Source organism: Lycorma delicatula, chromosome 1 (assembly GCF_047948215.1).
Source record: "Lycorma delicatula isolate Av1 chromosome 1, ASM4794821v1, whole genome shotgun sequence".
In the NCBI taxonomy this organism is placed as follows: Eukaryota; Metazoa; Arthropoda; class Insecta; order Hemiptera; family Fulgoridae; genus Lycorma; species Lycorma delicatula.
Genome location: NC_134455.1, coordinates 214474202 through 214490117, shown reverse-complemented (window position 1 = coordinate 214490117; position 15916 = coordinate 214474202). Strand labels below are relative to the sequence as shown.

Here is a 15916-nt window from a genome sequence, read left to right as displayed (position 1 = left end):
AAACACAAATTTTTATTCCTCTTAAGATGAGTAAAAAAAGAAAAAGAAAGGAACTTTACATAATTTTTTCTGCACTGAAAGTTCTGCTCTGGGAAATGGAAATATAGAAAAATCAAGTGAAACAGAAAATCAATGTCCAACATTCAAGAAAAATACATGGGCTTTCACAAGATGCTCCAATAATGAGAATCTGAGATACGGTTTAATACTTTGGCTGGATTCTACGAAAAATGATGTAAGTCTAATGTGCATAATATGTAAGGAAGTTAAGAATAATGATACCATGAAACCATCCATAATGTTTCAACATTTAAAATCAAGGGATCCCTAACAACAGAAACCACTGGAATATTTTGAACAAGAAAAACAAGAATTTTAATCTCTAAAAGGAAAAATTTAAAGAAACTTTTTTCAAAATAAATTGCAATTGAAATGTGTAGGTTGGCTCACATGATACATAATTATACTGTTAAATTATTTTTATTTCCAGTATGAAAATTTCACAGGTTATTTTCTGTGACGATAATAATACTTATCCTTGTGATATGTAATATTATTTACAACTCAATCTAATAATTTTCATTGCAGTTATTTCAATAAATTTTAAATGTGATATTTGCAGCTACAAATTTTTGTGTGTTTCTTCTGCATTGACTTAGTGGATTTTTCAAGAGATTCTGATTTCTTATATTATTTTTCAAGATTTATTTTTTCTGCCATTACATTATTAAAAATTTTTATGCCTATGAAGCTATCCTAATTTGTCAATTATTCGGCTAATGAAAATAAAAATATGTAAATGACTGCACAACATAACGTAACAGCATCGATAACAGACCTAAAAGAGATAAGAAAGAATCATAAGGCAAGTAAAGCCAGATAAGAAACAGGTATTTATTATAATCCTAAATCCCAAAAAATATAAAACTACATTTACATTAAATATGCCATACTGGGGTAGAAAATACTGTGAAATGGTTATTAAGTCAAAGAAACAGGCAGGTAGGTTTTGGACACAGTAGGTAATAAAAAAAAAGATATACTACTGTTGCAAGAACACATAAATACACAACAATAAATATTCAATTTCTTTGTGCAAGTTGACAATCACCTATTTTCAATAAAAATCTGTAATACTGTATAAAATAATAAAGAATATGTAAATTACAAAAATTAAAAGCATTAAGTAGAATAATAATAAATATTTTAAACTATCTTTTACTACCAGGTGCGTAGTCAATAACTTTTTCAACACAGATAACATGAAACTTTATCATTGCAAACCTTATCTTTCTAAAGAGAAAAATTACCTTTAAAAAAGTGAAAGTATAAATTCTCTTACTGACAAATATTGAAATGAGCTATAGAAAAAAAGGATTTTCAGTCCTTTCTTCCGCACTCACATAATCAAATGTCTGTGTGAAAATAAAGACTATCTTTATGTAGATATAACTTCAGGACTAAAATGACCAGCAGTTTTCTTCAGATATTTCTGTTTATAATTTCACTAACCCAAAAAGTCAGTAAAACAATACAAAAAAAAAATCAGCACAACTTTCACTAACAATTATTATTTAAAAAAGAGAATTAGACAGGCAGAGATCCTTTAGGTCACTTATGATCTATATCTACAAAAATGTCATAAAATTAAAGCCAGAGTTACTGGTTTAACAGCCAGAAATAAGATTTTATGAAGACCCCATGACCATTAAATTACTAAGTTAGTATTTATTGGTGCTATACTTCAAACATGGGGTAATCCAGATAACAAGTTATTTAAGGCCAAGACCTTAAATCTGCAAAGTTAATTGTATGTGGGCTATTTTATGTAAATTATTATTTTTAATTATTATTTTATGTAATTATTTTATTATTTTACTATTTTATGTAATAAGAACGAGAAAAAGAATATCTAAATTCAATCTCCCATCAACATTTGGTTGTTGATGTCATCTATGAATATGCATTCATATATGAATTTTTTTCTTTTTTATTCAATTCATCTATGAATTACATACACTTATGTGCACGCATACATTCGTTTAGGTAAAAGTGATCAATAAAAAACAACTGCATTAACCACATTTTCTAGCCTGGTATCAAACATATTAACATATTAACTTGTGCACCTCCTCTCCAATCTTCACCCGAAGAATATGAATTAAAAGAAAAACCTAATATTTACAAGGACTTGACAATTATGTGGCCAAAAATCTGTAATCAACTTTTTTCTTCCAAAAAAATAATTCTCACAAAAGAATATTTCATCAAGAAAAGGTCTTTTAATTTTAATTACGTTAATTTATTTTGTACACTATTTAACAGACTATCTTTTTTTTTATCAGTTCATAGGATACTCTACTAATAGGACTATTTACTAACTGGGTGCTCTGGTAACATCATTTTATTACCTAATTAAAAAAAACCTAATTAGAAAAATCAGGTTCTATCTGGCCATATACTTCTTTTTACTAACACACCATTAACTCTACCTTTTTATTTATCAAAAGACAATGTTTAATGAATTATGCTTATAGCCTATTTATTGTAGTATACAATATAACCTGCATAAGAGAAATATATAATTAGAGAAAGATCACATATATACAAATACATAATATTATATCAGGCTTTTTTCAGATTTTTTTTTAACTAATAATTTAATCAAAGCCACCTACAAGCATACCAAAATAAACTTAAAACAATATTCCAATTTATATATAAGCTTTTCAAATTACAATCATTAGCATTACTAATTACTTATTAGTAAGTATCAATTAATTACTAATATTACTGTCATTACATGAAAAAACTGATAACTGTTATAAGTTAATCTATACTATTATATAAAGAGAAAGAGCTTTTTCTGTTCAAATAAACAAAAACAAATTTTTACCAATGTTTCTTGGCATAACTGAAAAGGTTTATAGATACATTTTATCTCAAGAAATCTCAAAAAAAAAAAAAAACATTAAAAAAACAAATTAAAAAGATAATGCTTCATTGCCTCTATACATAGTATATTGACTCTCCACTAGGCAGCGGATATGTTGCACTCAGGCAACTAATTAATCATGAGAGCATAAGCTGCCAATAATTGTTAATTATTGAATATCAGACAATTTTAATCTGTTTCTTTGATATACATATAGTAGTTAGGTTAATGTAATTGTATTCAATTTCTCAGGTAGTATGATAAATTGGTTCTGTGGTACGCAAAAAATATTTGATTATTCAAATTTATTTAGTTACTTATCTATCTATTTTGGTGGTATTTGTTGAGTGACAAATATTTGACTATTAAAATATATAAAATTAAATAAATAAAAATTAATAAGTAAATAAAAATACAAAAATAAAATAATCTATGCTTCAAAATTAAATTAAATAATCTGTAAATAAATTGACAATGGACTGCTTCTAGGAGCAATGTACAATGGCTCTCAGGCTAAATAAACAATCCTTTTTTTGAGCATATACAACAAACAAACCCACGTACCAACAATTTTTATTGAGAATGAGTCTGGTGATACTTGTTCAGCGTTAAATATAATACAATATAAGAAAGCCACTTTAAAGTTCAGATCTGCTTTTGAATATGATCCTCATTTGGATTATATTAATAGTAAATAATACTAATTGGTGCAATGATTAAAATATGCATTGTTTTGAAAAAAAAAAAACAGAAAGATGAAGCAACTGGCATATGTTGTTCTGGTGGGAAATTTTCACTTCCTATACTTAATGAGCTACCAGAACCATTCAAGAGTTCAGTTTTAGGATCTCACTCTTTGTCAAAACATTTTCTCCATAATGTTGGAAAATACAACAATTTATTTCAGATGACTTCTTTTGGTGCTAAACAAATTGTAGAAGGTAATTTATGCCTATGATTAAAATTCAAGGTTAAGTTTAACATCGCACAGGAAGATTATTGCCAGCAACTGGTGTCGATCACCAATTTTTACAAATTTACTCCTTTCTGATGCTGATCAAACTTCTCTTCGAACTAATATTGTTCCAAACTTGAAGAAAGAACTAATAACAGCACTTCAGCAAGTTTTGCTGGAACATAATAATTTGATCAGAGTTAGATGTAATATTGACAACTCACCTTTAGGTAACACGGAAGATTTTAAATTAATAATTCATGCTGATTGTGTACCTGTTAAATCAGCATAGGCATTGTTATAATGCTCCAACTACTAATGAAGTTGCTGTTTTACTGGTTGATGAAGATAAAGAACCTACAGATATAATCTTACGTTGTTGTGATCATCAAATGCAACGTGTGTCTGAGCTTCATCCCTCTTATGATCCTTTACAATATCCCTTACATTTTTGAAGGGTGAAGATGGTTATTATCTAACTATTCCACTAAATAATAATGAGCAAAATAAAACAGTTTCCTGCATGCAATTTTATGTTTATCAATTTATGATTTGAGATAATATTGGAAATTTTTTATGTTATTACAGAAACTTATTTAATCAATATTATGTTGACATGATGGCCAAAATGATCATTAAAAGATTAGCCTTCATTCGTAATAAAAAAAAAAATAATTACGTGCTGATGATTACATTCATCTTCAAGATACTGTGCGACAAGACACCAATTAATGCTAACATGGGTTAAGTGTCATACTTCCATCATCTTTCACTGGTTCACCACGGTATATACATGAGAAATCTCAAGATGATATGACATATGTGCGTAAACATGGGCATCCAGATTTATTTATAACGTTTACATCCACTCCTTAATTATATCCAAAGTTTTCCATTTGTAAATGAAAAAACTCCTAGACCTTATTAAAAAAAAAATAAATATTTGGTTCGGTCAACTGCTATGCAGTCACTTAAGTGTCAAAAACAAGGCTTACCTCACTGTCACATAATGGTATGGTTAATAAATAAAACACAACCTGCTTAAACTGATTTATCATATATCTGCTGAACACCCTGATAAAAATGTTGACACATTATAATGTATGACTGTTTATAAACATATTTGTCACAAACCATGTGGTGATATAAATAGGTCATTACCATGCATGATAAATGGAATATGTTCAAAAAACACATAAACTGCAGATGATGGTTACTCAACTTATTGCAGGAGAAGTCCAGAGGATGGAGGTCATATGACAACTTACCATGCAAGGTAACATAACTGATAATGATAATAAACAGATCATCCCACAATGTACACTATTGTCATGTTGCTTTAATGCCCACATAAATGCTGAATTTTACAACTCAAAGTGATTCAATATATCTGCAAATATATTACCAAAGGTTCAGATCAAGCAACTTTTTCAGTTGAAAATCAAAGAGATGAATTGAATGACTACATTAATGGTAGATACATATGTACATCTGAAGCCGATTGGAAATTTTTTGACTTTCCAATACATCTATATTACCCACTATTGTTCCCTTAGAAACTATAAACATATTTATTATTTCACTGAACAAAATCTCCAACAAGTTCTTGAAAGTCCACAGAAAACCACTCTTATTGCTTTTTTGAGCTTTGTCAGTTCAATGACTTCACTAAGTTCCTAGATACTATATCTATAATAATAAGTTTAGCAGAAGAATGCACGGAACTGACAACAAACGATTTCCTGGAATCAAAAAAGATGCTGCTCTGCATAAAATATATACAATTCATCTAAACCAAAGTGATTGCTTTCATCTGCATATGTTATTGCATAATGTTATAGGACCTACATCTTTTGATTACTTGAAAATTGTTGATGGCATGATACACCAAGTATATAGCTACTTGCGCTGCTCTTGGCTTATTGGAAAATGATAATTACTGGAAAGATACGCTTGCTGATGCTTTATCTATCAGTCTTTACCTAAACTGAGAATTACTTGCAATTATATTAGTTTTTTGTCATCCTGCCCAACTGAACATATTGAGGAAAATGTTCCAAAAAGATCTGTGAAGATATTTTATATCAAATCAAATGTCAAACCAATAATGTTGAGATTACAATTTCTGATGAAATACTGAATAGAGGTCTCATTGAGATTGAAGATATTTTCGTCACATTAAGTAAGAACCTATTATGTTACAATGTTACGACTTTCTTTTGACGTCGATGAACATAAAGAATTTGTAAGAATTAATCTTCCTAAATTAGTACCAGATCAATGTTAGGCATTTGATGATATAAATGACAGTGTTGCTAGCAAAAACCCTAAGATTTTTTTCTTAGATGCTTCTGGAGACACTGGGAAAATATTCTTATCTGCTTCTTACTCAAGTTCGCTCAACTAAAAACATTGCAATCGGTGTAGGATCATCAGGAATAGCTGCTATACTTATAAAAATGGTGGGAGAACTGTACACTCCGCTTTTAAGTTACTGTTAAATTTGCATGTGGGCAAGAATCTGTTTGTTCTATTTGTAAAAATGGTCCATTTGGACAAATTTTGCACAATACTAATTTTATTGTATGAGATGAATATACAATGTCATTGAGCTAACACTGAAGCCATTGATCAAACCCTTTAAGACATTAATCATCTTTACCTAATTAATCGTCTTTACCTAAACTGAGAATTACTTGCAATTATATTAGTTTTTTGTCATCCTGCCCAACTGAACATATTGAGGAAAATGTTCCAAAAAGATCTGTGAAGATATTTTATATCAAATCAAATGTCAAACCAATAATGTTGAGATTACAATTTCTGATGAAATACTGAATAGAGGTCTCATTGAGATTGAAGATATTTTCGTCACATTAAGTAAGAACCTATTATGTTACAATGTTACGACTTTCTTTTGACGTCGATGAACATAAAGAATTTGTAAGAATTAATCTTCCTAAATTAGTACCAGATCAATGTTAGGCATTTGATGATATAAATGACAGTGTTGCTAGCAAAAACCCTAAGATTTTTTTCTTAGATGCTTCTGGAGACACTGGGAAAATATTCTTATCTGCTTCTTACTCAAGTTCGCTCAACTAAAAACATTGCAATCGGTGTAGGATCATCAGGAATAGCTGCTATACTTATAAAAATGGTGGGAGAACTGTACACTCCGCTTTTAAGTTACTGTTAAATTTGCATGTGGGCAAGAATCTGTTTGTTCTATTTGTAAAAATGGTCCATTTGGACAAATTTTGCACAATACTAATTTTATTGTATGAGATGAATATACAATGTCATTGAGCTAACACTGAAGCCATTGATCAAACCCTTTAAGACATTAATCATGAGGTAAATTAACAGGTGGTATAAATTTTGTGTTTGCTGAAAACTTTCAGCAAACATTGCCTGTCATCAGGAGAGGAACTATGGCTGAAGTTGTTCAGCCCTAGTTCATCACCCTTATGGTAATTTGTCCTCATTATTAACTTAAGAATTAATACGAGAGTTTTCCTTACAACTACTAAACATTGGAAATGAGATCTCTTCCTCACAATGATGGTTACATTTCTGTCAGTGAAAATATTAGTACTGTTGTGATTACAATGGATGATCTCATTTCCAATATTTATCCAGAAATTAGTAAATTTTTACAAAACCCATACTTTGCGAAAGATCCATCATAACTCCTTAAAATATTTCTGTATTTGAAATTAATAATATGATTTTAAAAAATGTTGAAGGGCAAAGCAAGGAATATTGAACTGTAGATTCTGTAATAAATACTGAAGATGCAGTCCACTATCCTCCAGAAGTTTTAAATTCTCTTAATCCTGCAAGTTTTCCAGCTCATAGTCTCAATCTTAAAATGACAGCTTCGATTATTTTACTATGAAATCTTTAACCCTCCTAGGTTATGTAATGGCACTAGATTGGAAATCAAATCTATGCAAAATCACATCATTGAGGCAACTATTTTGATAGGTCCAGCTGCAGGAGAGCTTGCTTTTATACCCCACTTCCCAAAAATAACAACAGACTTACCATTTCAATTCAAGAGGCTGCAATTCCATATAAAATTTTCGTTTGCTCTAACAATCAATAAAGTGCAAGGCCAGACATAAGTATTGATTTACAATTAGTTTATTTTTCTCATGGCCAATTATATGATGGATTTTCTAGAACTGGTAATTCGGAAAATCAAAACCAGAAAATCAAAACGCCGCAAAAAATATCATATACTCGGAAGTTCTAGCAATTTAATACTGTTAGAAAATGGGTTGGCTACATCTACAATCTCAGGTGAAGCAGAGACAGAGAATGCTATAACTTAGCAAAAATTAATAAGAATACAGCAAAAAAAAATATTACCAATAAATATATTAACACGATATTAATTGATAATATTTATAAAAAAACAGAAATTAAAATCTAATAATGAAACAATGTTGTTGACACCCATAGATAATAAAAGTGTTGATGAAAATATTTATATAAAATATTCCTATACTAACAAAATTATTGAAAACTTGGTTAATGTTTACAATGATACAAAATATAAAATAGCTTATAGACCTTACAATCATATAATAAAACGTTTAAAAATGGATAATGATGAAAAGAATCCTAATAATATGTGTGGTATCTACAAAATAACATGTAATGATTGTAACAAAATTTATATTGGGAAAACTAGTAAATCATTTAGGTCAAGGTTTACAGAACATTTTAGATGGTCTGCAAGATTGCAGACCATTTAATAATCAATAATCATTCAATCACAGGTTTGGATACAAATTTAAATATAGTAGAAGTTGCAAAAGAGTGATAATAATAAGAAAAAATTAAACATTTTGAAAAAACATTACATATATACATATAAGTATAGAAAAAAGTTAATTTGATTAATGTAGTCAGAATTTGATAATGACTTTCTTATCAAAACCACCTTAGGTAGCAGCACATTTATATAATTTAAATAAATGCAAATAACTTCAGTACAGTACTGTATGTGTGGCTAGCCACGTAATAATAAACAATTTTTAATTTTTTAACTTTATATTTTTAATATTTTGATTACATATTTTTATATGTTATAATTTTATTTGACTTTAATGTGTGATTTGAGAAAAAAAAGAAAAGTTTGACTGATGAGGAAAACCTCGAAAGCACTATTCAAAAATAGTAAGCATAAGGTAAGAAGCATTATTAAATACTGTACTCTTGGTGGTAAATATTTTTTATACTTTTGTCTTTCATATACATCTATATATATAAAATAACAACATGTTGTGAGTGATCAAAGCCCAGCAAAAACTTGATGAAAATTTATATATATGTTCTTGTAGTGTAAGTGCATACTAAGAAAATTCACTTTGAAATTCCGAGTTTAATGGGTTAAAATGGAGTAACAATGAAATTATTATTTTTTTCATTTCTTGGTAACAGACAGAGATATCAACTTAATTTTTGGTGTGTGTTACTTAATATGAATGTCTAAAAATCTGATGTGGGCACTACATGACTTCCTTGTACACCTATTAAATTACATATACGCATTTTTTAAAAATCATAAAATTTTTATTTTATTCATTTTTAAGTACATAAAATTTTAGTTTAGCAATAATGTCTGATATTTTTTCACTTTTTTTATTATTGAATTATTAATTATCGTAAAAATGTTTTTACAATCAGAAGTTAATAAATCAATATATTTAAAATTGAGATGAAGTCTGATTTGAACCGATCTAAGATCCAAATATTTCATCAATTAAAAATTAATTTGGGTATAACTCTAGAACCAATGAAAATACATACCACTTACGATCGTTGAAAAGTTCTCAATGAGGACTTATTACTGCAGTTAAGAAACAGTTCAAATTCAATTTTTTTTTTTTGGTTTGGGCTTTTTTGGACACTTTTGGTGAGAAGGTGCCACACAACTAGCTGTTACAACACTCCTAAATCCAAAATTTCAACAACCTACGGCTAATAATTTTAGAGTTATGTGAGATATGTACATACAGACATCACACCAAACTAATCAAAATGAATTCGGGGATGGTCAAAATGGATATTTCTGTTGAAATCTGGAAACCGAAAGTTTTCATGATCACAATACTTTCTTTACTTTGTACAAGGAACTAAAAATTTATTTCTACATTTTTTTAAATTTAGAAATTAAGTGTTAAAATGGAATTTTGATTTTTTTTAACCCTGTTATTTTTTTAATTTCTCGGTAACAAATGAAGAAATCAACCTGATTTTCGGTGAGTTTAATCTTCATATCAATAAACCAATTTCTAGATTTTCGAAATTCAACCATAAAAGGTGTTGAAAAAAGGTAAAAAAAAAAATTTCAAACAATGATTGTAAATTTTCCCATTCCCTGTCTATTGTAAACTAGATATTCAGTAGATCTGGGCTTGCAAATAAATACATAAAAACCATTTTTGGATTTTTTTAATTCTGATTTTTTTAAGAGGTGCAAAGGTATTAATTGGCACTGTGGCTCAACCAACACAGCCACTGCCACTGTAACTGTCTGACTGGTTGCACCTATTTCCGGTTACTTGACTAAAGAACATAAAATAAAAGAATTGATCGCTATGGGAAATACAAGTATCCATATAACATAGGAAAAGCCGTGGTGGGGAGCTAGTACACATATATTCTTAACATATCAATATAGAATTTTTCAATATGTCCTCTTTTAGACTACAGACATTTACATTATTTAACACTTGTAGTTCTGTTAATTTTTACTGTTTTTATATAGTTATTACAAACTTTTAATTTGAACTGAATGCAGTTATTTACTAAATAATTAACAGGAATACTGAATTAAAATTCTTACATTCACCAAAAAATAACGTGAGTACAGTCCCATGCAATGGTAGCTAAACTACCTTATCCATTTGTTAAATCTGTGAATTTCGGTCACCGAGTTGCTTTTTCTATCAAAAAATCAAATTATTTCTTGTACTTCACATTTGGTGGGATCACAAATCGTAGCACTCATTATAAATGGATGAAGAATATAAAAATCTAACAACAAAATAAATCAGAAGCAGTTATTTAACTAGTTCAGACTATGTAAAACCTCAAACTGTGTTTTCGAAATAATTAGCAGCAATTAAATCACAGAACAACTGAAAAGTATAAACAAGACATTCAGCAATTTGCCCACAAAACTTTTTCAAGTACTTCCATTCAGTTCATAATATAACAGACACCACTATACAACAAAAAGTCATAAAATAATGAAGATATATAAAAACACAATTGGTAAGAAAACCGATTTAACTAGAAATGGACACAGTACACCATAATATAGAGCTACAGGATAAACTACAGAATGAGTAACTTAAGCAGATGAAATTGCTACTTCAGTATTAAGTTTGTTTTCCAACTTTTTTCATTACATACCTTTCCTTCAACTGTGAATTCCTCATTCTCTCGGCAATCATGAGCAACAGTTCTGCAAGTAATAGGTGTAGCTTCTACTAATTCACGTTGCCATTGCTCCCGGAAACTGGCTAATGCATCTCCAATTTCATCCTAAAAAGAATATCGCATAAATTTTTCTTAACATGTAATTAATTTTCAAAACTATACATTCTTCACATAATACTTTTACAACATTCACTTTACTTGCAGATAGTATATAATTTCTTCTTGACCCAAAATAAATATTTGTAATTGCACACTGATAAAACTGAGATACTGTATAATATATATTTCTATGCTAATCTAGGTTAGAGTAGTACCTGAAGTATTTTTTTATTTATTAACAATTCCAATTTTATTATCTTAATTTTCATTGAGGAAATAAAAATGTGGTTTTTATTTTTTATCAGCAATTCTCACCTTGTAGTCCAGAACACTGATAGACAAAAAAATATTTTTTTAATGTTTCTCTAAGTGTAATAACATTTCTTGAATTGTTTTTTTGTATACATTGCAGATATGTAAACACAAATTTTCTATCACTTAGTTTTAAATAAATTATGCTTCAAAAAAAATTAAGACAAAATATAGTTAAAATCTGTAAAATTTATAATTTTGCATGGCCATACCGGTGTTAGATGATTTTGGTGATGCTTTTCTTTTATAAATAGCCTCAGGTACATCCTGAATTAATGTCCAACAGTAATCGGCTAGCATGTTAGTATCCATTTCCCTTTATAGCGGCTTTCCATCACGAAAATGTCTTTTTGGAAACATTCATCGTGTTCGTCACATACATCTCCGAGGTTGTCTGGGAAAAAATCCAGATGTGAGTAGAGAAATGTATTTTCAAAAACATATTACATCCCATAGCTCTGTATGAAGTAAGAAGCTGATTAACAATATTGTGGTAATTGTTGGATTTTTGTTTGTTGGGTTTAAACATCTTTAAATGAAGCCCAAGCTGCACTTTCTACATTATTTAATATTGAGTTAAATACATCATCTTTGACCAACTCTCTTATTTGAGGACCAACAAATATTCCTTTTTTAAATTTTCCTTCACTTACGTTCATTAATTTCTGCCTGATGTACAAAAATCTAGGACTATCCTTCTTCACTGCTTTTACAAAAATCCTTTTTCATTAATCCTAGCTTGATGTGGAAATGAGTAAAAATATTTTTTTGGGTTCAACTAAGGGCTCACAAACAAATATTTTTCCCATTTGAAGTTAAGTTGTCTCGTTTCTTCCACTCTTTGGAACATAATATTTATCCCTAGCTCGGCCGTCCCATTCGCAAAGAAAACACATATACTTAATATAGCCTAACTGCATGCCTAACAAAATAGCTATAACTTTCACATCACCACATATGTTCCAGCCATATTTTTCATAATTTATTTTTCAAGAACATCTCTTTCATCACATCGTATGTCTCTTTCAAATTAATACCATAAGAAATTGGTATTGAAGGATATTTATTACTGTTGTGTAGTAGAAACACTTTTAAACTATTATTGGATGAATCTATGAAAAGGCACCAGTCCTCAGGTTTATGAACTTGTCCAAGTGCAACATAAGCTCATCAATATTTGTCAAGAAACTAAATTATTTTCATCAATAAAGTACTGAAAAAGTTCTTTTTGTCGGCTTTGAAAGCCCAACATTTTTGTAATTTTTAAGTAAATTCCAACCTTGCAGTCTTGATCCTAATAGTTCAGCTTGATTTTTTGATAAATTTAAATCCCTAACCAAATCATTTAATTCACTTTGTGGTATAAGATGTGGCTTATTGAAAGATAATTCAAAATCAAAATCATTGTTGTCTTCTTCAGTACTACCAGATTCTTCATCGCTGCTTTTAAAGCATATATTCACAGGTGGCTCAGAAACTAGAATAATTTCACTGTGAGGTACAGGCCTGATTGCAGATTGCAATGAAGGATATTTTACAATATTTAGATTTTTTATTTCAGATGCACTTGTTAAACAAAAGTAACAAGACATGATCCTTTGGTTCATGCCAAACCATAGGTACACCAAATGGCAAAGCCTTCAGTGTATCTTTCAGTCATCCTCTTAAATATACAGAACAATTAGTGCATATAATATGAGGAGCCCACATCTTATCCTGATCACCAGTTTTATACTGAAAGTACAAATGACATGCTCATTTCCAGAATTTCAAGGCATTATGACACTGCACTGTTAACAAACTTAAGACAGCAATAAGACTGAACAAAATTAATTCATTCCTAAATACATGTTAAAACACAGTACAGCTGTGTTTTCAGCTAAATGTTTTTACCTGCACAGACATGATTAATCTTGTCCATGAAGGCTCACTCTTCAGTATTACATATGATGTCATAATATGTGACAATGATATGATTTAATTATTTGTCTAGTATTATTTATATATAGCTTACAAATTATGTTAACGAAGTTAAACAATAAAAAAGGAGCTAACAAAACATAATATAGAAGTTTAAAATATGCTAACTATGAAAAAAAATCTTTTAATAAAAATTAAAAATTTTTCAAAATGGTGGGTGATAGAAAGATTTTGAGTTCATATTCGTTTTCAGCATAAAAAAAAATTAAAATCATTTATCGCATGTTACAAAAGAAATATTATGTTTATCAGTGTAATAAAAGATAATACCATGTTATAATGTATTACTATCAATCAATTTAAAATTGAATATTAATTTCTGACAAATATCTTAACTCCAGGCAGTATATAAAACTAATATACAGAGCATAATTATCTGTAATTGATATTTCAACTGCAAAAATGTTAGAAGAGTGCCATTAATAAAATTTTAATCAGTTTAAAAAACAGTCAGGAAGAAAGAAATCATTTCTATTCAAACTAAGGAATTCCAAATTGTAATTTTTTGATAAATATAATTACAAATAAGAATTAATTTACTCATTTCAAACAAGTATTTTACTTAAGTTTTATTTTTTAATTATCGTACCTCTCATTTAACACTATGACGACTTGTTATCTGAAGGTGTTGGCAAATTTTTATAGTTAATTATTCTTCAGCTATCAGTATGGTATATTTATTTATATATGTTTTAACTCGATTTATTTCATCATCTTATAAAACCTAATTGACAATTATATTTACTTCTTTTCTGTAATGTAAAAATAAATGAATTTTGAAGAGTACAAAAATGAAAAACATGAATAATATTTGAAGGACCTCGTGGATAAAAGCCATTGACAATTTTTCTTTACCAGAGTGCAAACAAATTTACAATATATCACTTGCAGTGAAATCCGTTAACAGTTTTTAAATCTTGTAACTGAAATTAACTCTCTCTTAAACTGATTAAAAGACAATTAAGTTTCTTACAGTGAACAAATTGAATAATCTAGGCAAATATAAATTAAATATAGAACAGCTATCTGTTTACATACATGTGCAATATCAACTATTGAGTACAGAGAAATTATGTAAAGTAATAAAGAATACTGAATTAGCTGCGATTATGTGCATTACATATTATTAAAAAACTGAATGACTTGCTGAATTAGTAACTTAAAATAATAAAATTTTATAAATAAAGTAATCCCTAAAATTCTAATTAATTTCTTTTAACAATTTCTTAAGTAATTTTTTTTGCGTTATTTAATTCACTGCAGAAACTCAAAGCTTGTGCGTAGTAATATGAAATGTAATTTTTGTAGTGTATAAATATGCCATGCTTAACCAGGATTTGAACCCAGAACCGTCGGATGATTTGCTCACACCACACAGGCTGGGCACTTACATTATAACTTAAATTTATATAAACTCTGTGGATAAATGCATGTTGAGGGTTACAATCACAATAACATTTTATAAAGTGAAATAGAAATTGTGAGATACACCACCAGAAACATAAAATAATAATATTTTTTTAAATATTGTAATCCTAATATAGTAATTAATTTCTTAAACAATTTCTTCAGCAATTAAATTAGAATAACTTTTCAATTTCATTGATTTCTAGTAACTATACGAATAACAGAGCATTGTATTCTTTAAAGTTTCTTGATTCCTTTATATTAAATTGTACAACTTCAGAGTCACAAATTAATAAAAATGTTGATACAGTGCCAATTTTGGCAAAGGTAACACAAATTTATCATTCCTACCTAAATTACTCTTGACATAAATATTACTCTATATATACATACACCTTTTATAAAAAAAATTTAGGACTCTAAAAACATACAAACATCTTAGGGCAGATAGTAAGATTTTTAGAAAGCGGGTAAAATTTGCTTAATCTATTTTTATGAAAAAGCATTCTTATTTCATGATTCTGTGCTTCAATTATGTTTTTATATTAGAATAATATTTACCTCCCCAACAAGTTATATCAAACATTAACCTCGATTCTACCAAGGAATGGTACAACATCTACAGGAAATCTGTTCTATAAAAATTCTTTAAGAAATAAAATCTATATATACTTAATCCTATTTCTTTTTTTATCTTATTTACACATTCCTTCTAAGGCACATTCACATCTACAATTACTCTCAGATACTTTACCATATTTACTTGT

General features: G+C 28.6%; 1 protein-coding gene across 4 annotated transcripts in view; it reads right to left on the bottom strand.

The window, feature by feature from the left end:
• Positions 1-15916, bottom strand: part of LOC142328361 (F-box only protein 9) — a 78033-nt gene that overhangs the window by 41298 nt on the left and 20819 nt on the right. For all 4 annotated transcript variants that reach the window (XM_075372084.1, XM_075372071.1, XM_075372090.1 and 1 more), the window contains one exon: positions 11325-11456. In XM_075372084.1, the coding sequence (XP_075228199.1) occupies positions 11325-11456 (132 nt within the window). The remainder of the gene's footprint in view (positions 1-11324; positions 11457-15916) is intronic.